This window comes from Mustela nivalis (genome assembly GCF_964662115.1).
Source record: "Mustela nivalis genome assembly, chromosome: 2".
NCBI classification, from domain to species: Eukaryota; Metazoa; Chordata; class Mammalia; order Carnivora; family Mustelidae; genus Mustela; species Mustela nivalis.
This window is the reverse complement of record NC_139021.1, coordinates 142207337-142232876: the sequence shown is the minus strand read 5'-3', so window position 1 is coordinate 142232876 and position 25540 is coordinate 142207337. Positions and strand designations below refer to the sequence as shown.

The window sequence follows — 25540 nt, the reverse complement described above, 5'->3', positions numbered from 1 at the left end:
CACGCAGGCGCCCCTGCTGAAAACATTTTTTATGGTTCCTTCCAAAATGTATACACTTCCATCCCTGGGAGGAGTGACGGTCTGCATGATTTTATCCATGAGATAATATCTCCAGGGAAGCTGCCCGTCTGGCCCTTTCCATAAACATTTTTGTACACTACTACAAATTATGGTAGTTGACTCCATTTTCTTTGCTTGTACTCATACAGATCTTGACTTTTTGTGTATGTACGTTTTGTTAAAACCTCATTTAGTATAATGTACAAAATGTCACTTTAATACTTACTAAGGAGATGTCCTGGGCCAGTCACTGGTCCTTTCAACATGAGTAGAGCGGATTTCCTATTTAACACCCACAGAGGCCCTGGTCAGTACCATTATCTCATCACAACTGGCTTTCCCGAAAGCCTGCCTGGTGGGGGGGCTCCTGGGTGCTGAGGACCTCCACTGTTGTTTGCACCATCACTTGCCTTGCTCCTAACACATTGTTGATGGTGCACCGAAATCAAAAGACCTGTCAAATGAAGCAGGCTCACGTTGGAAGTAGAGCGCTGATGCTGTTTCCAGGTCTGCCCAATGCACGCAGCAGGAGTCAGAAGGTTAAATGAAAGCATGTCTGTGTTGGAAAGCAATGATGGCAGAGCTGATAATCACCTGGTCTGGAAACCCAGGCAATAAAGGCAGGAAGAAGGATACTTTTAAAGGGTTTTAAATGTCTCTTTCTCTGCATTGCTCCCAGCTCCTGTGTCTGTGTCAAAATGTTCTTTACTAGATGTCTGACTTAGGAGCCCAGAGTGTGGTGAAAATAAGTGGTTATGGCATATTTTATTTTATTTTATTTTTATTTTTTTAATTATTATTTTTTAAATTTATTATTATTTTTTTTTATTTTTTTATTTTTTTAGGTTATGGCATATTTTAAAGCATGATTTCTGATGCAAGTAATGAAACACAATTTGACCACTGCTGCTGTTAAGAAATTCTGTACCACATTCCACACAGGAAGAGCTATGCCATTTGCAGTCAAACATCAGCCCATTTCCCTGGAAGCAATATACCCTTTCTACGCACAGGCTATAGCGAGCTCTCCTCCTCACTCCCAGCCCCTATGACCCATGTACTCACCTCACCCATGTGCCCCTTTCAGCCAGGGCGACTGAGCACATGCCATCATTCCCTCTTCGGAGAGAATTCTTTGCTCTTCTTATATTGTCAGGTCAGCTTCCAGACCTGCCTTCTATAAGCTCTAACAGCGCTGTTCACTATTGACCGGAGGCCTTGGCAAATTCATTTGTGGGGTCATTGGATTAATCTCTCTCACCTACAGCAATCAGTAAGCTCCTTGAAAGTAAGGACACTGTCATGTTGGTTCATCAGTATATCCCTGGTCCTTATTGCTGTGTCTGGTCCTTACCAAATATTTAGTATCTATTCGAATAGATGAATCTATGAATCTATAGTGAATCAGTAAGTTAGAACTTGATATATATAAAACAAGATGTCAAGTTTTAAGCTAGAACTATTCAAAGTTAACACTGATTCATGCTATAAAGAAATTACCTCTTCTGACCAACCCCCTTACAACTATCTGGCGAACTTCGACCCCATTCCCAAGACTCAGCTCGTCTGTTACTGACTTTGGGCAGGATTGGTAATCCCCCAGACCATCCTAGATGTCCTTTTCCATTCCCAGATAGCTCTGTGACTTCACGTATCTACATTAAAGAACAAGTGCTGTATATGCTTCCATACTTGTTTCCACCGTGAGCCTGTGAGCGCCCCAAGGTCAGGCTCCATCTCTTCTGTTTGTACTTTGTCAGATCTTCTTACAGTGCCCAGCATAGAGAAGTGTTCAGTTAGTATTACAGAATAAATGGATGCCTCTTTCTACCAGTTATCAAGGTTGTATTAGGCATTAAATTCTGCGGACTCTCCTAATTCTTCCTCATTGAACGTTAACTCCCATAAACCTACCTTTCCTGAGAGGGTTCTTGAAAAAATTTTATTCCCTTACTTCTCACTTAGGTGTAATTTCTTTCGATTTTAAGAGAAAAGGGATCATCTCTCTTTTAACACCTTCTCTTTCTGATCCCTGAATCCGGCTGAGAAGTGTCATTCAGTCCAGAGGTTATAATGCTCGCTCCAGCTCTCTCTCTCTCACCTGGGACACAGTAAATGAGGTCGATTCATCTGACTCACAAATGGGTCATCTGTAAATGACGGCAAAGCACTAGATGCTTCCACAGCAATGCAAGGTCTAGTTCTGCTGCCTCCCACTCAAGTATTTCCAGGGTATCATGTTGCTTTGCTGGACTAGGTGTTTCACATCTTGTTAAATGACTGTAAAGTGAAACCCTTCCCCATGAATGTTTAATGGACTTAAGGGAATGCAAGACGCAGACAATTCATTTGTTAAACACTGCAGTTTGCAAAGAATTTCAAGTAGCTAACCTGGGCTTCAAGATAAAATCAAGACAGATTTGCCTGATAGGGTGTCGAGCAGGAAATTTTCCCTCCCAAGGATCAGGCTGTAAGTGGATAACCCATCACCTTCTGTGTAGTAGAGATGATGATAGAACTCCTAGGCTGGGCATTCAGAGTTTCCTAATGGACACACTATGCAACTTGAGCTTGGACTCTGGATTTCCTCACTACTCTGGACATTTGGGAAGGATAATTTTCGGTTGCAGGGGAGGGCTAGCCTGTACATTGTGGAATAGGTACCATCACTTCTGCCCTCCTCTGCTCATGGATGCCTCTCCAGTTAGAACATCTGAAGTCTCTCCAGACTTTGCCAAAAGTTCTCTGGGGCAACAGCGCCCCCTGTTGAAGCACTGCGATATAAAGATGTGAGTTTGGCTTTCTGCTATCAGAGAGAAGCTTTCTCAAGTCTTGAGTCCCATTTCCCTCTTCTGCACATAGTGGGTATAAATTAAGTCGTCGTTGTTAGGACAAAATGAGGCGATGTATTTATATCATTTAGCATGATTCCGTGTATGTATTCAGTCTATGGTATTTGCTATTACGATGATCATGACTTCATTCATTATTGTTAGTTTTTAACATTGATGTTGAAGGAAAAAAATGTAGACCTATGAAGAAAAACTGCTTTACTGAATTCTCTTCAATACATTTGCTCCAATATTCACGGAGAAAATTTGAACCACACATCAGATTGCTGCTTGCCCTGAGACCAGGGCTACCAGGCTTCCAGCAGCACAGATGTCATCTATATCATCCTTGCATATCTTCAGCATAATACGGGAGAAAAAACGCTTTTAAAAGTTTCTGTTCCTGGGGCGCCTGGGTGGCTCAGTGGGTTAAGCCGCTGCCTTCGGCTCAGGTCATGATCTCAGAGTCCTGGGATCGAGTCCCACATCGGGCTCTCTGCTCAGCAGGGAGCCTGCTTCCTCCTCTCTCTCTGCCTCCCTCTCTGCCTAACTTGTGATCTCTCTCTCTGTCAAATAAATAAATAAATCTTTAAAAAAAAAAAAAAAAGTTTCTGTTCCTGAGGTGCCTGGATGGCTCAGTGGATTAAAGCCTCTGCCTTCAGCTCAGGTCATGGTCTCAGGGTCCTGGGATCGAGTCCCACATCAGACTCTCTGCTCAGTGGGGAGCCTGCTTCCTCCTCCCCCTCTGCCTGCCTTTCTGTCTACTTTGGCTCTCTCTGTCAAATAAACAAATAAAATCTTTAAAAAAAAGTTTCTATTCCTTTCCAATGTATTACTGATATATATTCTCCCTTACTATTTTCTCCCATAATACACAACACTAAGAACTACAGTCCAATTGTTATTTGGTCCTTATAACAAAAACAGAAGCTGAGTGTCAGCAGGGACAAAGCTCACCAGATGGAAGACTTGACTCAAAATAATATGGACTGAGATTTTACCACACAAATAGTTCAATGTAAATTTAAAAAGAATATTATGTTCTCCTATTAAATTAGCAAAAGAAATGTTGACAAAGGTATAACAAAGCTGGTAGTCACCCACGCTGCTTTCTAGCACTGAAATTGATATGTGCCTCTGGGAAAGCAACTTATTTATTCCAGTCCAGTCTGGTTAAAGGGACTGCTCAGGTCAGTCCCTTGGGCCCAAGCAGGCAAAGTGTAGAATGCTATGGCCAGCATGCTTGTGTCTCCCCAATGCGCGTCACTCCCCTTCTTGAGGTTCCTTGCAAGCCTTCCTTTCCTATCTATTCTCTGCCTGAACTCCCAGCCAAACCTAAAACTGATGATTCCTTGAAATGCATTGTCTTAGCTGCCCACACCCCAACTCAGAGGGAAAAAAAAAATGTTTTATATATATTCTCTTTACCCAAAATGGGAGAAATATAAAAAACCACTTTCCCACATCTTATCTTGGGCCCTGTGGAAATGGTCCAGTTGAGGCTACCCTCCACTGCCCTGGCTAACATACAAAGTGTGGGTATGGGTGGGCCAGAGAGTGGAGGAGAGGGAAAGAAAAAGAAAAGAAAATCTACTGTGCTCCCAAATCTTTCAAGTGTTGGAACCCTTAAATTTTGTAATTTCTTGCTATTCTAATTCTAATCATCCCAATCAAACGAGGCATGGGGAAACATATGAGTGAGGAGTTTATTTTCATATTCCTTTAATAGTAAACAATAGGAAAGAACAGGAATGTCCCCAAGGAGGGAAGGATGAGGACACTGTGAAGTGGCCACTTTGTGGACAACTACACTATCTCCCAAATGAGTTCATGGAGAGCATAAAGCAGAGACAGAAAATGCTATTGATCATCTATTTGGTGAAAATGAAGGATACAAAATTTTATGTGTATTTTAGCTGCAACCCTGTAAAATATATAGGGACTGACAGAGACTCTTCCCAACCAAACTCTAGATAGCCTTCTCTGAGCCTCTTTTCTACTGTGCCTTAACTTTAGCCTCTAAGAACTGTAGATTCCCAGCACAAATGATTTCATTCACTCATATCCACACCAAAATACTTGAGTAAACTTTAATATAGTCTCTCTCGCTCTCTGTTTTTTCATAGCCTCTAATAGCCTTCACCCCTAGAATGACCCTGACCTTCCTTAAAATGCCTGCTTGAAAACCTAAACCAAAACCAAAACCAAAAACTCTAAAGCCTTTTGCTGTGCAGAAACTTTTGATTTGGGGAGAAGATATTTGCAAATGACAGTACAGACAAAAGGTTGATATCCAGGATCTATAAAGAACTCCTCAAACTCAACTCACACAAAACAGACAATCATATCAAAAAATGGGCAGAAGATATGAACAGACACTTCTCCAATGAAGACATACAAATGGCTATCAGACACATGAAAAAATGTTCATCATCACTAGCCATCAGGGAGATTCAAATTAAAACTACATTGAGATACCACCCTACACCAGTTAGAACAGCCAAAATTAGCAAGACAGGAAACAACATGTGTTGGAGGGGATGTGGAGAAAGGGGAACCCTCTTACACTGTTGGTGGGCATGCAAATTGGTGCAGCCTCTTTGGAGAACAGTGTGGAGATTCCTCAAGAAATTAAACATAGAACTTCCCTATGACCCTGCAATTGCATTACTGGGTATTTACCCCAAAGATACAGATGTAGTGAAAAGAAGGGCCATCTGTACCTCAATGTTTATAGCAGCGATGGCCAGGGTTGCCAAACTGTGGAAAGAACCAAGATGCCCTTCAGCGGATGAATGGATAAGGAAGATGTGGTCCATATACACTATGGAGTATTATGCCTCCATCAGAAAGGATGAATACCCAACTTTTATAGCAACAAGGATGGGACTGGAGGAGATTATGCTGAGTGAAATAAATCAAGCAGAGAGAGTCAATTATCATATGGTTTCACTTATTTGTGGAGCATAACAAATAGCATGGAGGACATGGGTAGTTAGGAGAAGGGAGTTGGGGGAAATTGGAAGGGGAGGTGAACCATGAGAGACTATGGACTCTGAAAAACAATCTAAGGGGTTTTAAGTGGTGGCGGGGTGGGAGGTTGGGGGAACCAGGTGGTGGGTATTAGAGAGGGCACTGATTGCATGGAGCACTGGGTGTGGTACAAAAACAATGAATACTGTTATGCTGAAAATAGATAAATAAATTTAAACAAAACAAAACAAAACAAAACAAAAAAACTCTAAAGCCTCCAAAAGCGTGTGCTGTTTGTTCTAGCCAACACCTGAGGAATAGCTCCCACCTGCCTTTCTGGGAGCATTTACTTGAAAAAGGCTTACAACTAACTCTAAGCTGCCCTTTGTCATTTTGAGAGGTATATGTGTCTCCCCCAGCTCAGGAGTTTCTTTCTCAAGGACCTGAAAGCCAAATCTTTGAAATGTAATTAGGAAGGACAGGACCCCTGTCTCCCCATCTCTGTGGAAGTACAGAATCCTAAACTCCATTAGTTGCCAGCTAACACACAGCTGGGAAATACACTGATTTTTCACTTCCCCGACTCTGTCGAGACCCTGACGACTCCTCTCTCTATTCCCTCATTCTTACTTTAAAACAACCAGTCCCCTCTATGCAAACTGAAATTGAGTTCAGCTCATGCTGGAGCTTCTTCCATAATGCAATAATACATTACTGATTAAAATCTGTGCTTACTGTTTTAACTAGTGGCTGCCTTCATTTATCGTCAGCAGGTCCAGTTACTAAGGAATTGAAACCCTCCATCACTGTGTTTGTGTGGCGAGGTGGCGAGATAATACCCAGAAATCATTAGCAAAAAACATCCCTTCCATTACAGGAAAGAACAGTCCCCACATAACAAGGATTACAAGTTTAACAAAACTTTGCTGGGAAGCAATTCTGATTTATGAATTCACACTAAACATCTAAGTACATCTGTTATGCATAGAAAATGGTGACTTTCTGGGTAATGATTTTTTAGAATCACAAATGATGTACAAATTCCCAGTGATTTATGCATTTGGAGGGGCATGAATATGTCCTGGGTGATTGCCTATTATACTCAAATACTAGGTTTATACCAGGGCCTTTGTTCCTTCCTTTTGTGTCTCAGAATCTGGAAGTGCAATCTTATATGGGGGCAAAGAATTCGCTAACCTGAGAGGAATATTTCCGTATGTCTTAGATGATATTTGCTTGTCTTTAATTAAGTGTTTTGCAATCTGTCGCAGAAATAATTAAAACAACTGTAGAAAGAATGTAGGATTCAAAGTGCTCATATTTCAAGTTCTGCTACCTATTTAAGGTTTGGTATTCGGACATACTGGCTCTGAGAATACCACTCTCCCTTCCCACTTGTCTTAGCTTTGACATCTCTCAAATCCCTTAAATTGGAGTTGCTTGAATACAGTACACATTCTCAGGATTCCATGGCTTCATTTTTTTTCTGTTTCTCCTAGTCTCTTTTCCTTTAGACTTTGACTAGCTAATGAACCTTTCACCCATCTACCTCCTTTTGGTTTCCTCCCCAGTCTACTGCACCGTCAACCATCTCAGCCCATGAACCCCTCTGGTTCTGGTGTCTTTATCTCTTACTACAGTTAAGTTCCCAGAAGGTAGAGAACATTGGATTCCTGGTGCCCAGCACCATTTTATGACACAGAGTAAAAATGTAAGTCATTATGGAACAAACAACCACAGCTCTTTTTGCTTCCAGAGATTAATTTATATTGCACAGTGTAATCAAAAGCTGAAATTTAATTTTTCTGTTTCAACTTGTACATGTGCATTTGCACACACTCAGAACTGCAAGATGATTTAAGGAAAAATCTATAAAGAACTGAAAAAAAAATCTGGAAGTCTGATCCCAAGCTCCCCATCTCTTCTGAACTGGAAGCACTGAGGTGCGCTGGGGGAAGAGATATACAGACAGGTAACTTACACTTTGCAGCTGGACATGATTTTTCGCCAAGTTCTCTGACTTTGCCATTGTGCTGGATGCTTTGAGGCTATAGTTTTTACCACTTTGTGGTTCTTTCAGCTGCTCTTGAATTTGTTTAGCTTGTTTCCTGCAGGTTTAAATAAACACATAAATACTTACATCACTTTATTCTATTCATATTTGGGGGGTTCATTCATTCCCAACATCTATATTTGTCATTTGTGAAACCTAACAAAGAACATCCTTCCCTCATTTTCAACCTGGAAAACTCAGTTAACAAAGAACATCCTTCCCTCATTTTCAACCTGCCAGCCCTATCAGATAACTTCTAATCTGGAGAGAAGCTGGTTTTATCCATCAACATCCTGGGATTCACACCCAGTGGTATGTCGAAGGAAGACAGAAACATAATACATTGTCCTGGCCCCCAGGGATGCAAAAGGTCCCTAACCCTTAGTGCTCAGTGGTAAAGAATTAGAAATGCTTTGAAGTAACCAATGGAAAAATTTGAAGCTTGGACCTAACAGCCACATATAACATAGTAACAAAGTTACATCTCTATTTGTTTCATTTACATTTCCAAACATGTATAGCTTGAACACATAGCCTGCATATATACCGTAAGTATATTCCCTCTTCTACAATTTAGCAATAGCTCATTTATTATTATCATTAGATCTGAATGTGAAGATTTTTATTTCTACTTTGTAAATAACAATTTAAAAAATAGTTAACTCTTGAAAGAGCATCTTAAAATGATGCTAAGCATCATTTTAAGTGTTTTCCATGTATCAACTCACTTATTACTTGTGATAATTCTGTGTGATGGAGCATTAACCTATACTCATTTAATATATGAGGAAACAGAGGCACAGAGAAGCTAAATAATTTTTCCAGGGTCACATTGCTAGTAAGTGGTGGGGGTGAATTACTCTCAACCACCACTTCGGACTGTCAAACCACTTGCCTATATTCCTACAGCGTCTCAGTGGGAACTTCTTCCATAGGTTGGACCCTAACCATAAGGATGCAACAGATTACTCCCTTATTAACTGTTCTCTTCTAAGGGCTTTACATTAATTATCTATCAGCAGAAGACCCAATACCCAGAAACACATACACACACACACACTGCAGAATTGTCCAGTTCACCCCAGACTTTTAACTCTTCCCAAGATCCCTGTCAAGGATAGAGCCTTTGGTGGAGTATGTACATGGTCTCCTGCAGAAAACTTTCCCTGAGAATGGGCTTGGGTATCAGTCAGACTGTGATTTGAATCCCAGCTCTGCCACCCAACATTTTTGCTTTGATTTACTAAATCGAAATGACAGTTTTCCTAAACTTCTTTGAGCCTGTTTCCTCATCTGTGCATGGTGCTGTAAAAGCTAACTTCCAAGGATACTGTGGAAATGAAATGTGAGAACATCTGCAAAGTGTTGATCTGCTCCCATTCTCATCATTTAGTAAGCTTAGTTGTATGGGCAGATCCTATAGAGAAATTAGAACATTGGCTCAAAGATAAAGGAAAAGATTGTGTTAATTGCATCTCTCACAGGCAAGTGACAGTGTTTGCTACCAGATTTGGAAGCTCTGAGAATCATTAACTCTTTTGAATTTACAACAGGAGTGATGTAGCTCTGTTTAAAAATTACTTTTATATTTTCAATTGTTTGGGGAGTTTTTATCTCCAGTACTTTTAGTTGCTTTAATCCAGTTGTAATAATCTATCTATTTCCTAAGAGATAGTCTGTAGCCTATTGTTAAAAATAAATTTATCATATCAGCATTATACGAAGCACATTATAGCCACAAAATTCCATCAGGGATTCACTGATGAAGGAAACAGGAGATCAGGAGGTTCTACTTGAAAAGGGGTTTGGCACAGAGTAAGGACCCAGCCTTACTGAAGGATTAAGTAGTAGAAACATTAACTATCTTTCCAGTAATTCTGTAATTCAGTGTCTGAGAAACGCCAGCATCTAAAGGAATTTTCCTCATAAAAATGTGTGATTGCAGTTTCCTAAATCCTTTTATATTTTGCTTTCCTTTACTGGCTTCTCACTCAAGTCCTGACTCAGTAATATTCCAGAATAAGCAGGCTTTCCTTTCTGAACCAGCCTCCTGCTCTACACATACCTGCCCTGTCCCAAACACACATACTTTTGCTCTTTCTTCCTTCATCCAGCAAATGGGAACCAGGACATGAGAGGTGTCTGATTAAAATACCATTACCTCTCTCACAACAGTCAGTGCTCTGGGAAAGAGAAGACAAGGGCTTTCCACACTGGAACGCTACTCGCCTAACAATGTCAACATTAACATTTTGTAGTTCATTGAGTTTTAAGTTTCTCTGGTCCAGTTCATCAGAAAAGAAATGATATATAAATTATGGAATATCGGGCATTCCAAGTCCACTGGTAGGCACTGTTTGTAATGTTGTGGGATGGGTTCCTGGGAAAGCAGGCACTTAGAGGGAGACAGCAGGAAGGATTTTTTATGAGGGGAGGCTCTTTGGATCAACAGCTGTGGAATCATAAGAAGGGAAGCAGGACAGGGCTCAGGGAAAAAATTTGAATGTAATGCAGTCTCAGTGATGCAGATCCCAATTCCTTGGGATGCTCAGAAACCAGCATGGCCTTGCACCCTAAATTGGGGCAAAGATCTAAGTCTTTGGAGCCTCACATTGACCTGTCTTTGGAGGTGGGCTATCTCAGGTCAGAGGAAGGGAAGTTTTATTATATTTGTTTTAGCAACTGGAGGACTAAGATCTTGATTGCTCAAGAGAATCAAAGCTGCACATCAGAGCAACCACTGCCTATCTTTAACGGGCTTTCCTTGGGTTAAAATCTTTGATTTCAGAGGAGGATAACTCTGTGGTCAGGGCTGGTTTTTACTGGGAGCACCATTTTTCCTTTTTCCTTCTGTTTTTCCCAGTCATGATCATTATTCATCCTAGCTTCTGTCTCTTGGAACCTCTCTCCTAGCTCAGTTCCATTTTTGAGTTGAATCGTGTCTTGCACTTCCCAAGTCTACTAAGGACTTTGACAGGCAGCCTTACACTTCTTACCCACGTGAGTTGAAAGCAAAAAGAAACCTACAAAAATTTACAGTTGTCATGTGAGCCCCGTCAGCCAGATTTGAATAGCTCAACTAATATTTCTAATAACTTATGGGAGTATATGAGCTTATTGGAAGTGATGAGAAGATAATTTCTTTCATTGTGTCCTTTAGAGTTGTGGAGGTTCAATGAGCTCAGAAAATCCTCTAAATCCAAGAAGGTGTTGATCACTTCTCTCTCATCATGTTATTTCCCTTCAAACTTTCATCTGCTAACAATTTACTTTAATATTCCATGTAGCAAGGCCATGCCCTACCAAGGGTCACAAGACGATGGGCAAAGGACCAGAGTGGCAGGACCTGAGGGATTATGGGGACTAAAATATAAATGATCCAGGGGAATGTGAGCTTTTGTGTAACTCCTGACTTTATCTGGCTAGGAACTATGTATCCCAGTATATAGAATGCTGGTTCAAGTGAATTTATTTAAAAACCAATGATGGAGAGTTCCTAGAATCCTAGAAGACTTGGCACTTCCAAGATGAAGTCAAACAAATGATACACGTTATTACAACATTATGGTATGTGTGAAAGTAAGGAAAGTTCGAGGTAGAGTTTGTCTGTGCTATTTTATCCCTGAGATATGGGGATGGGAATTAGAATTCTGGGAATGAGTGGAAAGACACATGTGCCAGTGTGCTATAAAAGTTTACATTGCTTTCAGCTATATAGATTAGGTGTTTGTATGAGGTATAGCACTCCTCTCAGGCAAAGAGAAATAAAGGAAGACCTTGCCTGGAAATTGTGCTAGAAGGAAATACACTCTTGGTCTCTAATGAGAAATATAACTCCACCTGGAAAAGGCTTCAATTTTTTATTATTACTTTGTTATTCTCACTTTTTAAAGTTATTTAATTTTTTAATAAAAGTATGTCCCAGCTGGGCAGGCGGAAAGACAACATCCTGATTAGTGTTCCTCCCTTGGCTCAGTTCTTGGAGTGCCCCACAATGAATGATATTGCACCATGTTTCCATTAAATCCTGACACCTCACTGAGCCCCAGGAGGTGGTGTTCATCTCAGAGTCCACATCCTGCCTAGAGAGGGAAAGATTGACAGCTATGAAGATGGCGGTCCTTGAGGAATCCAGCTGCTCTCCACTTGTGTGATTGTCATAATCAGTCTTTCTTTTCCATGTGGTACAACTACAAATTATACTCTAAAAATAAGTGATTAGCCACCACTCGATGGTAATTTGCTTATTGTTAAATATACAATTTCTCTCCTGTACACAGCACTTGCGGGGAGACCCTTCCAACACCCTGCGGCGTGTGATTACCCCTTCATGTCCCGGTGCGTGCTCCTCACTCTGCTGTTACGCAGCCTCTGAGTTCCAGTGTGGAAACCCGCAGGTGTTAACCTGCAAGCTTTCATTATTTACTCTTTGGAACACTATGCTGTGCTCTCTACACTGTTATCCCATTAATCCCTAACAAATTCTATAAGGTAAATATCATTTTCGGCCATACTTTGCCAAAAAGGAAACTGAGGCTGAGGGACTGGATGCAATTTACCTGATAATATATAACAAGCAAGGGGGCAGCCTGGAGATCTGAATGCAGGTATGAGTGAGGCAGGTGCAGTCCTGACCAGAGGCCACATAAGCTCCCTGAGAGGACACACCAAGCACTATGGGTGGCACCAGTGCACAGTATTCCTGATTCACCCTACACGGTTTCACCTTCCAGCATCTAGCTGGAGGACTGTGGAAGCCGATGCGGTATGGTAGTTTCGAGCATGCAATTTCAACAAGAGCTGTGGAAATTCAAAGACCCCATCTGTGTGGCTTTGACAAATTAATATTTTAAAATTAAATTCTGTTATTATTTGAAAAATGCAGCAATAATGAACAATTGAAATTGTTGTGAGGATTGGGGGATAATGCAAAGCCCAGTGTCCCTGACAAAGAGTTAAGTTCTCAAAAATGAACACTAGTAACTGTCACAGCCAAGAGTTGCCTAGGAGACATGACAATTAAATATGATGTAGTATCCTAGATGGGGCCTGGAACAAAGCATATCGGGTAAAAACTAAGGATCTCTGGAAGTACGAACTTCAGTTAGTAATACAGTATGAATATAGTCCTTGTGACAAATGCAACATACTAACATAAGACATTAGTATTAGGGGAAACTGTGTCTAGGCTATGCAGGATCTATCTGTACCATTTTCACAGTAACTCTGAATATCTAAACCTATTCGGAAATAGTTCATTAAAAAGTAATAGTTACCAATTATGGATCCATGCCCAAGTGTCCACTCTTTTTTAAAATAATAATTGCTGTTCTTTTTAAAGATCAACATATACAACATGCAGACAGGTGTCATAGACTATATCTGGAAATGGATCCATTTTTAGAAGAGCAAATGGGGAGACAAATATAAGTCCAATGAAAAACAATTACACATTGGCTTGCATTTCAGACAAGCTGTAGGAATAGAATCTGTGCCAACATCTTAAGGCTTGCATGACTTAAATAAAACACCTTTATCAAAGTTCATTTGGAATATATTTGTATGTATATATAGGTATGTATATAATTTATTACACATTATTAGTCAAAATTAGTACCTTTATCAGCAGAAGTTTTGGGCTCTTTTTTTACGTTTATGTATTTATTTGCTTAAATAATTTCTATACCCAACATTGGGCTTGAACTCACGACCCTAAGATCAAGAGCCACATACTCTTGACTGAGCAACCAGGTACCCCAGAATCTCTATTCCTTAGAAGGGGAAGTATATTTGACATGTGTTTATCGACTGATAAACCAAAGTAGATCTTTCTGTATTCATATTTCATATTAGGCTGAAACCTTTATGGATATCAGGTAAAAATACTATGAAAGGAAAAGTACTTTTTTTCCCCAGAAAAGCCTAGATATTTTTTTATAATGCTTAGATCTACAGCAATGACTTCTCTGTTCAGAAGTGTTAACCTCTAAGGACAGGCAGACACTGAGGCTTTACTTTTGGCAGGTAATCAAAAATTGCAAAGAACATAGAATGTTCATGATCACAGAGTGGAATGATCATTATGTGTACCAAAGAGAAACCACACACACATACACACACGTATGCACATGCTGCATATACTCCCCACAGTCTATAAGAGATTCTAAGTCATTCGGAGATGTTTGATGTACCCATTTGCACAAGATCCCTCTGCCTGGAACACAGATGGTGAAATTAAAGAAAGACAAAGTGCTTTCACTGAGAAGTAACCTTTTAGCACTTGAGAGAGATGGTCTTACTTGCTTTTGAAGTAGAATGCTGCACAGAACATGCCCACGATGACAATTCCAAAGATGATACATGAAATTGACAGCACCTGCCTTTGATAAACTTCTTCACTCTCTGCGAATTTGAAAAACAGAATTAGAATGGATGTTAGCAGGGCACAATTTCCAACCTTTTACTTCTGAGTTGTAGGAGCTTTTCGAAGAAAACTTTTTTGTTCCTGTCATGAATAGGGAAAAATGAGGAAGTTATTATGATTCAATTTCTTTGCAATCATCTACCGGCTAGCTGGTTGTTATTTTTTGTACATACAGTTAAAACACACTTATATATAGATATCACAATTATGAATCTTATTATCAAAAGACATTCCATAAATTTAGCATGTACTGAGACATATGTTTTTGAAATTTTGGTGGGCCTAAAAGAAACTTCTAGAGAAATATGTGTCCTCCAGAATTTTCCTGTGCCAGTGATGACTTCCAATTTATTTTATGTGATACTGATGCCACTGTATTTTCTAATTAGGTCCTCAGCTGTCTGTCTCCCATTCATCCATTCCCTACTATGATTGATATTACTAATGAAAGAGAACTTCAATATGTATGTGAATATTTATTCACCCATTCCTGACTTCCTCAATATCAGTGATCTGGCACAGTGATCTCAACCTCTGTTACTAAGATCATATCATATAACTACTTATCACAAAAAAATCAGAATTCAAAAATAAGGATGTCACTTTTTAACCATTACCATTCACACTCCTAGTTCATTTCCGAAATATGTCTACTGAAACAGTTCTCCCAGCTCATCAGGACCTTTTTATCTATAGATCTCAGAACTTTCTATCTGTTAATTATCCTCCTCTTGTCTTCATTTTCTTTCTTTACACAGCAGGGAGACTAGGATCCAGGATTAGTCATTCACTCTCTTGCAAATACCATCAACTACTGATCTCTTTCTCCTACCTTTTTACCCATTTGGCAGAATAACTGCATACAAATCCAAGAAGCTGCCTTTATCATACCTCTACCTTGAGCAGCTCAGAATTGGGAGAGAAGATTATACAATCAGGAAGATGGAATCAATAAAAGTTGACAATGGCATTACTTAACCTAGACATCTAATAGTGACTAAAGACCTCATCAGTCTGCTGCTCCATTTTTCTAATGGTTACCCATACCTCCTCCAAACCACTCAAACATCTGACTTAATCTCCCTCACTTTCAGATCTCCCATATATATTATAAAGAAAAGGAAGTCTGAATAGTATAAATCTTCTCTACTTACAACACAAAATATACAAAATCAACTGCATCTATATCTGTTCATTTTGTTTCTCTCTTAACATAGTGTAGTATTTCTCAAACTGTACAGTGCATTGGAGTCATCTTGAGAACCGAAGGAGACTGCCACCTACATTCTCTCCTAGAGTTACTGATTTAGCAGGTATGAAGTGGGGATAGGATATCTGCATTTTTTTTTTTTAAAGTTCCTAGGTTTCCAAGGTAATTTTGTTGCTGCTGGTCTGTGAAACAAGACCAGTTGAGAACAACTGAATAGACTAAAAATCTTCAGAATATGCATCAACCATGTAAGAATAGGGGAAGTTTTTTGTTGTCGTTTAGGCCAACATGGTATGATATCCATTTTGGACCTTCTAAGTAAAAATATTTATTTAAAAGAAAGTTTCAGATATATTGCATGCACACTAAAGTTAGAGAATGATTCAATTGGGGAAAGTGTTATATTTTTGTCAAAGACTAATTCCTTTAGATGCCATTGTCTTCTATAATTTTGGGGTCTTCTCATCACTTAAAATTGAAGGGAAGGGAACACATTACAATTCATTCTATGATACCAGCATTACTGTTATACCAAAACCAGACAGAGGCATAAAAATTCAATGACATGTTGATATATATCCCTGGATTGACATGCAAAAAATCTTAATAAAATTTTAGAAAATCAAATCCAATAAGATGTTAAAAGTAATACATCATGACCAAGTGGGATTTATACAAGGAATATAAGGTTGGTTTGATTTTTAAAATTAATCTATGTGATTCACAATTTTAACAGTCAAGAAAAAATATTTAATTATCGGATTAGAGGGAAAAATTACTAACAAAATCTAACATTCATTCCTCATTAAGACTCTCAACAACTAAGAATAAAAGGGAACCTTCTCATCCTGATAAAGAGTATCTCATCCTGATAATAATCTCTACCCAGGTATAAAAGACAGGATGCTTTTCCCCTGAGATCAGCAATACAGTAAAAAAATCTACTTTTACCACTTCTATTCTACACTGTAATGTAGGTTTGGTCAATGGAATAAGTAAAAAATAGAAATTACAGTCATTCAGTTGAGGAAAGTTGATGGAAAATCATCTTTGTTCTCAGACTATTTGATCATCTATGCAAAAAAGCTGATGGAATCTATAAAGAGCTAGTGTAACTAACAAGTAAGCTTAGCAAGTTTTCAGGATACAAAGTTGCAGGATAGACAATACAAAAATCAAAAATGCATGTCTATTTAGTAGCCACAAATAATCAGAAATTGAGATGAAGGTATCACAGAAGCATCAAAATACAGTTTGCAGAGGTACATTTGACAAAAGATACACATGGCCTATACATTGAAATCTACCATACGTTACTGAGATAATTTAAAGAGTACCTAAATCAATGGAGAGATATATCACACTTATAAATTAAAAGACTCGATATTATTAAGATGTCACTTCTCTTCAATTTGATGGATAGATTGAGTGCAATTCTATTCAAAATATCAGGAGGCATTTTGCTATTGTTGTAGAAATCAACAAGATGATTCTAAATATAATAGGGAAATATAAAAGATCTACAGTAGCAAAATAACTTTTTCATAACCAAGAGAGAAAAACTGTAGTAGTTAAAATGCTTTATTTCAAGGCTTAATATAAAACTATAGTAATCAAGGGAAGATGGTATTGGCCTATTTATAGACAGATAAATCAATGGAACAAAAGAGTCCAGAAATACATATAAACATATGTGGTCAGTTCATTTTTGATACAGATGTCAAGGCATTTAATGGGGAAAGGATATTTTCAAAAAGCACAGTGTCACAATAGTATAGCCATATCCACTAAAATGAACCTTAACTTCATACCTTATTCAAATATAGGTTCATGAGGAATAATAGACCTTAATATAGTATCTCATACTATGAAACTATTAGGAAATGTAGAAGAAAATCTTAGTAATATGGGTTTGACAAAGATTACTTAACTATAACAGAAAAGATAGAAGCTATAAAATTTTTTAAATGAACTTTTTCCAAATTAACAATATTTAATCTTCAAGACAGTCATGAAAATGAAAAACAAACAAACAAAAAACAAAAAACAAATAAAACAGCACATTCTGGGAAAAAATCTGCAAGATATGTAATCAACAATAGACTTGTGTCTAAAATATATAAGCATCTCTTATTCAACAATAGGAAAGACAAGCAACCCAGTTTAAAAATGGGCAATATATCTGAATGAACACTTCTTCGAAGGTATATATAAAAAGATGTTCAACATTGGAGAGTTGAAAGTTCAACTATAATGAGACACATAGCATCACTACTAGAATCACTAATATTAAAGGCTGACCATATGAAAGGTGTGAACAATTTGTATTCTTGTGTACTTCTGGTAGAAATGAAAAATGGTATAACCACTTTAAAAATAGTTTCATAAAAAGTTAAGCATATACCTACCCTATGACACAGCCATTCTATCCCTAAGTATTTGCCCAAGACTAATGCAAGCATATATTCACTATGTACATAAATATTCATAACAGCTTTACTTACAATAGCAAAAAACAAACAAACAAAATCTTGGGACAACCCAAAAGCCAATTAGCAGGTAAATAAATAAACAAATTGTGGTATAGTCATACAATGGAATCTCACTTAGCAATAAAAAAGAAAGAACTAGTCCCCTGGAGCTAATAATACATTATATATTTATGAAAAATAATATATATATATATATATATATATATATAAAAGAAAGAACTAGTGATAAAAGTAATTCTACACATGAATCTCAGAATAACTGGGTTGAGTTCAGTAAGTCAGACAAGAAAAAGTGTCTGTTGTGTTATTCCAGTTATAGAAAATCCTGGAAAATGGAGGGGCGCCTGAGTGGCTCAGTCTGTTAAGCATCTGCCTTTGGCTCAGATCACGATCCCAGGGTCCTCGGATGGAACTCCCTGCTCATCTCCCTTTCCTCCCCACTCATGTTATCTCTCACTTTCTCTGTTGCTATCTCTGTCTGTCTCTCTCAAATAAATAAATAAAATCTTTTTTAAAAATCCCAGAAAATGGAAACTAATCCATAGTAGCAGAAAGCATGAGTAGATTACCTGGGGTCAGGAGTAGGAAGGATTGGAGGAAAGAGACCACGAAGTGGCATGAAGAGACCTTGGAGAGTCTTAAATATGCTTATTGTCTCAAATGTGATGATGTTCTCATGATAAATACTTATGTCAAAATGTATCAAATGGGGGCGCCTGGGTGGCTCAGTGGGTTGAGCCTCTGCCTTCAGCTCGGGTTGTGGTCTCAGGGTCCTGGGATAGAGCCCCTCATGGGGCTCTCTCCTCAACAGGGAGCCTGCTTACCCCCGCACCGCCTGCCTCTCTGCCCACTTGTGATTTCTCTCTTTCTCTGTCAAATGAATGAATAAAATATTTTTTAAAAAGTATCAAATGATAAATTTCAAATAAGTGATTTATTTTATGTAGCAAATATAGTAGCAAGTATAGTAACAAAATATTAATTCTGAGGGACAAAAGAATACAGGGAATATAGAAGTATAGACATAATATAAAAAATACATGCTTGATACAACATTGTCGCCCATACTAACCAGTGTCTTTTTCTTCCACCATGTCTAACATTCAACTGTTTAGAGTCTCAACACATACTCCTTTCTTTCTCTCTTGAATCTTATTCTTGTATTTCTCCCTTAAATGTCTACTCACCTCTTTGGTCTCAAATTAAGTGTCATTATATCAAAAAAATCTTGCACTGCATTGTAAACTTCATTGGTACAAGGGACTGTGTTTTAACAAGTCTATTTGTTTGATTCACTACTATTTCCCCATCACCTAGTGCAATGCTTCTTACATAGTTGAACACTGTCAGACTTACTGCCTAGAGAATAAGTAGATATTTCTGCCTTTGGAGGGATTTTCTGCTTTAAGCCATGTATGATACATCAAGTCTCACCTGGGGATATTCTTCTGGTTTATTACTTCTGTTTTATTCGCACTATGTCCTCCCTGGCTTCCTGCAAATCCTCCTTTCCTAAGCAACCACCTGCAAATAACCTTACCCACTCCTGAGAGCTAGACCTGGCTCCTTTCAGTGGCATTTACCATCCAAACCTGGCCTCCTCACTGTGACTCTGTACTCACAAAGTCCTTTACAGAGGTCAAAGTGTCATAAGGAAAAGTGGTGAAGCCATGGGTTTCCAGGCCTCAGAAGATACTGTAGCATGATCTACAGACTGGTAGAAACTCCTATGGCTCTTTTTCTTTTCCATAGCATCTAATTGCCAGCCCCTGGCTTTTTTGTTGATTTTCAGGTTGCCTGGTCAAGCGCCAGGAAGATACTCTGTGTGTTGGATTTGAGTATTGTTCTCAACACTCTTCTGTCCCTGCACTGGTACACTGCCTGGTTTTACATTCTGGCCTCGTTTCACTCAGGGCTGATGCCAATTCGTAACCAGAAAAACTAGGCTGAAGGTTGGCTCATGGACACAGAATTCCCCATACCATGACTTTCTGGGTCATGACCCCGAAAGCTTCCAGAGCCAGCTGAAATGAGTCCATGACTTGTGATGTTCCTCTAACGGCAAAGTCAATTGCAGTAATTCATCTTTAATTAGGCAAATAGATATCAGATGCAACAGATCTGGATGAAAACCTTTATGTGCAGAGCCTTGTTTCTGGGACTTATTTTCTTCTTTCTTTCTTTCTTTCTTTCTTTCTTTCTTCCTTCCTTCCTTCCTTCCTTCCTTTCTTTTTTTTTTCCTTTCCTGACCCCATGCACTGTATTCTCTTTAAATATGACTGTGTATTTTGTAGTCCTTTTTTCCTGCAGAAGTATACCAGTAAACAGTGATTTAGAAGAACTATCCTCTCTTCACTCCCCTCTTAGGTTCTATTTCCATTTTATTCAGACTGAAGTATCAGAAAACAGAATTTGAGCCTAATTTCTGCATAAATGGAGAGGGGCAATTATGTGGCCCTGGAAAGCCTTGGTTGATTATTTTAAATATGGCAAAATTCAAATTAAAGGAATAAAAAAGGTATTACTGAGACCTTGTTTGGGCATATTGCCATCTTAAAGAATGTCATCTTTTCCAACCCCACATTTATAAGCTCATTAAATTTTCCAGTTGAACTTGGAAACAAATATGTAGTTGTACCAACTATAGAGAATTTCATTTCACTTAATTGTTGTGAGTTGATGACTATAATGGAGTAAGTGTGACTTTCAGAGGTAATCTACTTCTATCATTGCATGTGATAACCCACCTCACCCTGCCTCTGCCAATAAAAAGAATTATGAAAATGATGGATAACAATACCCACTAAAACAAAAAAAAAATATATAAGACTATCTACTAAACTGAATGATTTCCTCATAAAATCTATGTACTGTTTTTGTTCTTATTTGAAGCTAGTCAAATATAGCCTGGGGAAATGCACAAAATCAATTCTGAGTTTAAATCAAGAGTGAAATTAAAACTCTAAAGACTGTGAGTGAATTTATAGACCCAGGTGTAGTTAAAGTGATATCACTATCAATGCCTTTGAGTGATAGAGCATTACTCGAGAGCTAGCATGGGTGAGTTACAAGGAACAAAGTGTTGGGAGTCTGGCAATTTTGGATTTGACTTTAATTTTAGCCACTTTCAATATGAGTAACCACAGATCTATTACTTTGCCTTTATAAACTTTAATTTCCTATCTGAATGAAGGCAATGTTATGAAATCCTGAGTGTAATAAATGTTATAAGAAGGAGGTTAGATAATACTACAAAAGCATACGGTACAGAAAACTGACCTAGTCATAGCAGCTGGAGATCAGACATCTCAGATATAATATTAGAAGCCAATCAGGTAGGAGTAATGGGGATGGGGAGAGTGGTCCAGGCTAAAAAAACTGCTTGTGCATAGGCCCTGGAACAGAAGATAAAATGGCATGTTCAGGAATCTAGAAGTTACCTACTCCCACAGGGCCTTTGTACAAGTCATTCTCTTTAGCAGCTGAGCAGAATAACACAGAGGTAATGCAGAAGCTGTGTGCCTGTAACATGTAGCTGTGTAACATGTCGCCACAGCAGCAGGAAGGTGCTGAAATATTTGAAAGGAGAGGAATGTGAGGCGATAACATTTACACTCCTTTTATATGCAATATGCAGGGAAGATTAAAATGAATAAAATAAGTGCAGAGTCCTGTTAGAAGGACATTAAATCAGCTCAGGTAAGATATGATGAATGTTTGTACAAGAGTAGTAACAATCATGGTGGAGAGAGGGTAAACAGAAGTAAAAAGCACTCAGACTGAAAATACTTAAGGGACTAGACAATGATATTCTTTACTAAGATAGTGTATTTTGAAGGAGGTTCAGACTTGGAAGGAAAGATAACAAACTCAGTTTTGGACTTGGTGAGTCTTAAAAGCCTGTAAAATATCTAAGATCCGCATATTAGATCTAGGCTAAGAGGAGGTGACAGGGTTCTGGATATAAAGTTACGGATTATGCATATAACTGCAACCAAGTGTTTTGATAAGATGGTCCAAGAAAATACAGAGTAATAACAGAAGAGTGACTGAATTAGAACTTTGAAGGATTCCAAAATTTTATGGAAAAGGACAGCCAACCAGGCAAAGCAAATAATCCTCCAAATAACCAAAGTAACTAACCATGGTGGGGGCACGGAAGAAAATACAAAGGGTTTTTCTAAAAGTTCAGGCTATGGAGTGCTTCTGAGGGGCCAATTTAGATAATGTCCTTTAATTTAGGGACATAGAGGTAACTGAGCAACTGTATGAGGTCTTTTGGTGGAATCATGAAGATAGTGCAAATGTATCATGTGATTTTCACATACTGAAAGACAAATGTCCCTTCACCAAACCTGCCCCGTCTGCTACCACTGCAGCCTGCATGCAGAAGCTGGAATTCCAGCCCAATTCCAGAGAGCAGTGAATGCCTACTTTGTTAACTTGAGGCTATCACTAACCTCCTTATAGAGACATGGTGAGGATTAAGTGAATTAAGACATACTTGAGGCTATCACTAACCTCCTTATAGAGACATGGTGAGGATTAAGTGAATTAAGACATACAGGGTATTGCCAAACCTAACTGTGAGCGCTCACTCAATATTAGGCTGAACTATATAAAATTGCTATGCGTGGGGGCAATAACTGGCAGTTTAACTTGGCTCTGTCTAATACATGGCAATTATTATTATTCTGTGGGATGTCAACATTGCTGCACTCCATTTTTAAAAAAAAATTTTTTTTAATTTTACAAAGTCATTTTCAAGGGCAGAAGCAATCTTTGGTTAAATAAGAATGCATAAAGGGTGCTTCCATTGTTCTCCAGCTCCCAACTCTGTTCCTTTTCTCTGATGCACAGAACTCAACTCTTCTCTTTTCATAGGTTCATATTTCAGGCTATAAAGGTGAAACTAGAGAAAGTAACATTATGGTGAAGTTGCAGAAACTGACCTTGGCCCAGTGGAAAAAATCTTTCTGGCAAGCAGCCTGCCCAAGACTCTGGAAAGATCAGTGGGAGCCCATCTCACTCAGGGAACCGTATCATTGGCTGGTGGGTGTTCCTGGGTATAAACACCAGCTACAATTGTCTTTATTCTCTCTTATCCATTGTCTTTATGAATAAAATAGGAAAAACATTACATACCTCTCATTTGGTTTCGGGATTCAATAGGAGAGCACAGATAAAGTGTCTAGGAGATAGATGGCATACAATTGATGCACAAAATGCTAGTGTCCCTCCGCCCCCACACTCTCCCCTTCCCCTGGCTTTTTTTGTAAAGCCAGTGCTCACCTTAAAAATAGCCCTTTAAAATACTGTGTTCTCTTACGAAAAGCTAGCCTTATCTATAGGCAGTCAGTGACTCGCTGTCTCTGGTTCCCACTGCCTATGCTCTGGGACCTGTACTAAAGGAATTTACTTTTATGTCATTTCTTTACTCATGGTGCCTTATACTTTTACTCTTGGTAACTGAATTTTTCAACTGGTGTTGCTGAATTTCCTACTTAGATGTTTTAGAGGATGTAATGTAAGCAATCCTCCTTGGGGCATGGCTGTCTTTCACAGTCTCCCTCACATACACCCTTTGAGAAGAAAAGTGTGTTCTTTGTTCCCAGAGACAAAGAATCCTTGGAAAACGTGTAGGGTACAGAATTGTCTGCTAAACTAGACAGCTCAGAGTTGAGGTTCCAGTGTATGCGAAACTGCTTGCTACAATACTTTCAGAAATTGCTAATAGTCTTTAGCATCCTAGAAGTCCCTTCACATGTACTGAGCTCTACTACATGGGGGGTGGGGAGGAGAAAGGATACTAGAAGAAAATCACAGCTGCAGCTTTCTTGTACCATTTCCCTTTGGAGGACTCTAGATGAAGGATAGAGGAGTGGATGACCTTGATGAACTGTCTCTGTATATGTTGGGAATGGAAAATGTTCTAAAAGGTGGCTTCATGTCCCCTTCAGGTAAGGGGCTCTAAGATTCCTCGTCCTCTTAGGATTTTTTTTTCTTTCTTTTTGTATCACCAGTTTAATTTAGTCTGTAAGACACCAAACTTAAGCATGATTTCCCTAAATGTATGGGCATCCAAATAATGTGAGGCTTAAACATGGACACAGACACACACAGACACACAAATACCTATAAGTCATATACAAGAGCAAAAGATTTCCCCACCTCATATTCAGCATATGCAAATCAGTCACTATGTGGTACTGCTACCAAGTGTCAAACGCAAGCATGACTGCTCTGACAGTCCATTCTAAAGTGTAAGTAACAATACCCTTAGCACTTCTCTTATCTAACTATTCATTATCAGAGGTCCCGTGGTTAATAGCCTACATAGAGGAGGAAAAGCAACACCATACAACAACATTCACTAATGATCCCAGCATTTATGAGCTTAGTCCTTGCCTAATTCTAGTATTTATTCGTATTTATCAATTCAACCTCATAATCTGGGTAGGTCAGTCTCTTGAGTGTAGGCCTAGGACATTTTTGGTCCCTATTTTTAACCGGATTAAGTTTAAATGGATTTATTCCAGTATTAATTATTCTTGAAACAAGAGGGTTTCCTGAATCTTGTCCTTAAAAATCAACAAATGCTGAGGAAAGATTAAAATATTAGGGGCTTACGAGAAACAGCGAATGAACCTTAATTAAGAAAGGAAGAATATTTAGAATGTTGGAAACTGGGGTTTGCACTTTTTTAACTTCAAGACAAAAATGAACAAAGATTTAAAAGGCTGATAACTACACTACTGAAGAAAAAAAGAATGATTTCATTAAGGTAAAAGGGGATCCTGAAGGAGAATGAAATGGATACTCACGGGGAGATCAATGAAATCAAACACACGCTGGCAGGGCAGGGGCACCAAGAGAGAATGTATTATAAAAATATCAGGAAGATCATACAAACTCCCAGAGCCTTGCTGCAAGGAACCCCAAGATTGCTGTTTGGGGGGCTTCCAGGCCACCCACCTGCATGCAGGGGAGTGCAATGATCAGGAGATACTGAAATGCTCGCTAACTGCAACACTGTGTTATTTCTACTTGGAAGTCCCCTTCCTTCTCTACTTGAAAAGCCCCACCCCCATTAAGGGTTGAACTGTGTCCTCCAAAAGATGTTGAAGTACTAACCCGCATACCTATGAGTATGATCTTTGGATATAGGGCTTTTGCAGATGATCAAATTAGGATGAAGTCATTAGGATGTTCCCCAACCCAATTTTACTGTGTCCTTATCAAAAGAAGAGGTTTAGGCACAGACACACACACACACACACACGCACACACAGGGGTAATGCCACTTGAGGAGGAAAGCGGACTGGTGCATTGCCTTTCCACATCACAGAAGGCCAAAGACAGACGGAAAACTGCTAGAAGCTAAGACAGAAGCAAGGCACACATCCTACCACATTCTTCCCAAGGTCTTCATCAGAAGGAACCAACCCTGAAAACTTGCTTTCTACTTCTAAAAACTGGGGTTAAGACCATACCATT

General features: G+C 38.9%; 1 protein-coding gene across 10 annotated transcripts in view; it reads right to left on the bottom strand.

The window, feature by feature from the left end:
* NRG3 (neuregulin 3) overlaps positions 1-25540 on the bottom strand; it is a 1043540-nt gene that overhangs the window by 26060 nt on the left and 991940 nt on the right. For all 10 annotated transcript variants that reach the window (XM_082719379.1, XM_082719385.1, XM_082719381.1 and 7 more), the window contains exons 5-6: positions 14217-14319; positions 7846-7972 (exon numbers count right to left, since the gene is read on the bottom strand). In XM_082719379.1, coding sequence (XP_082575505.1) covers positions 7846-7972; positions 14217-14319 — 230 coding nt within the window. The remainder of the gene's footprint in view (positions 1-7845; positions 7973-14216; positions 14320-25540) is intronic.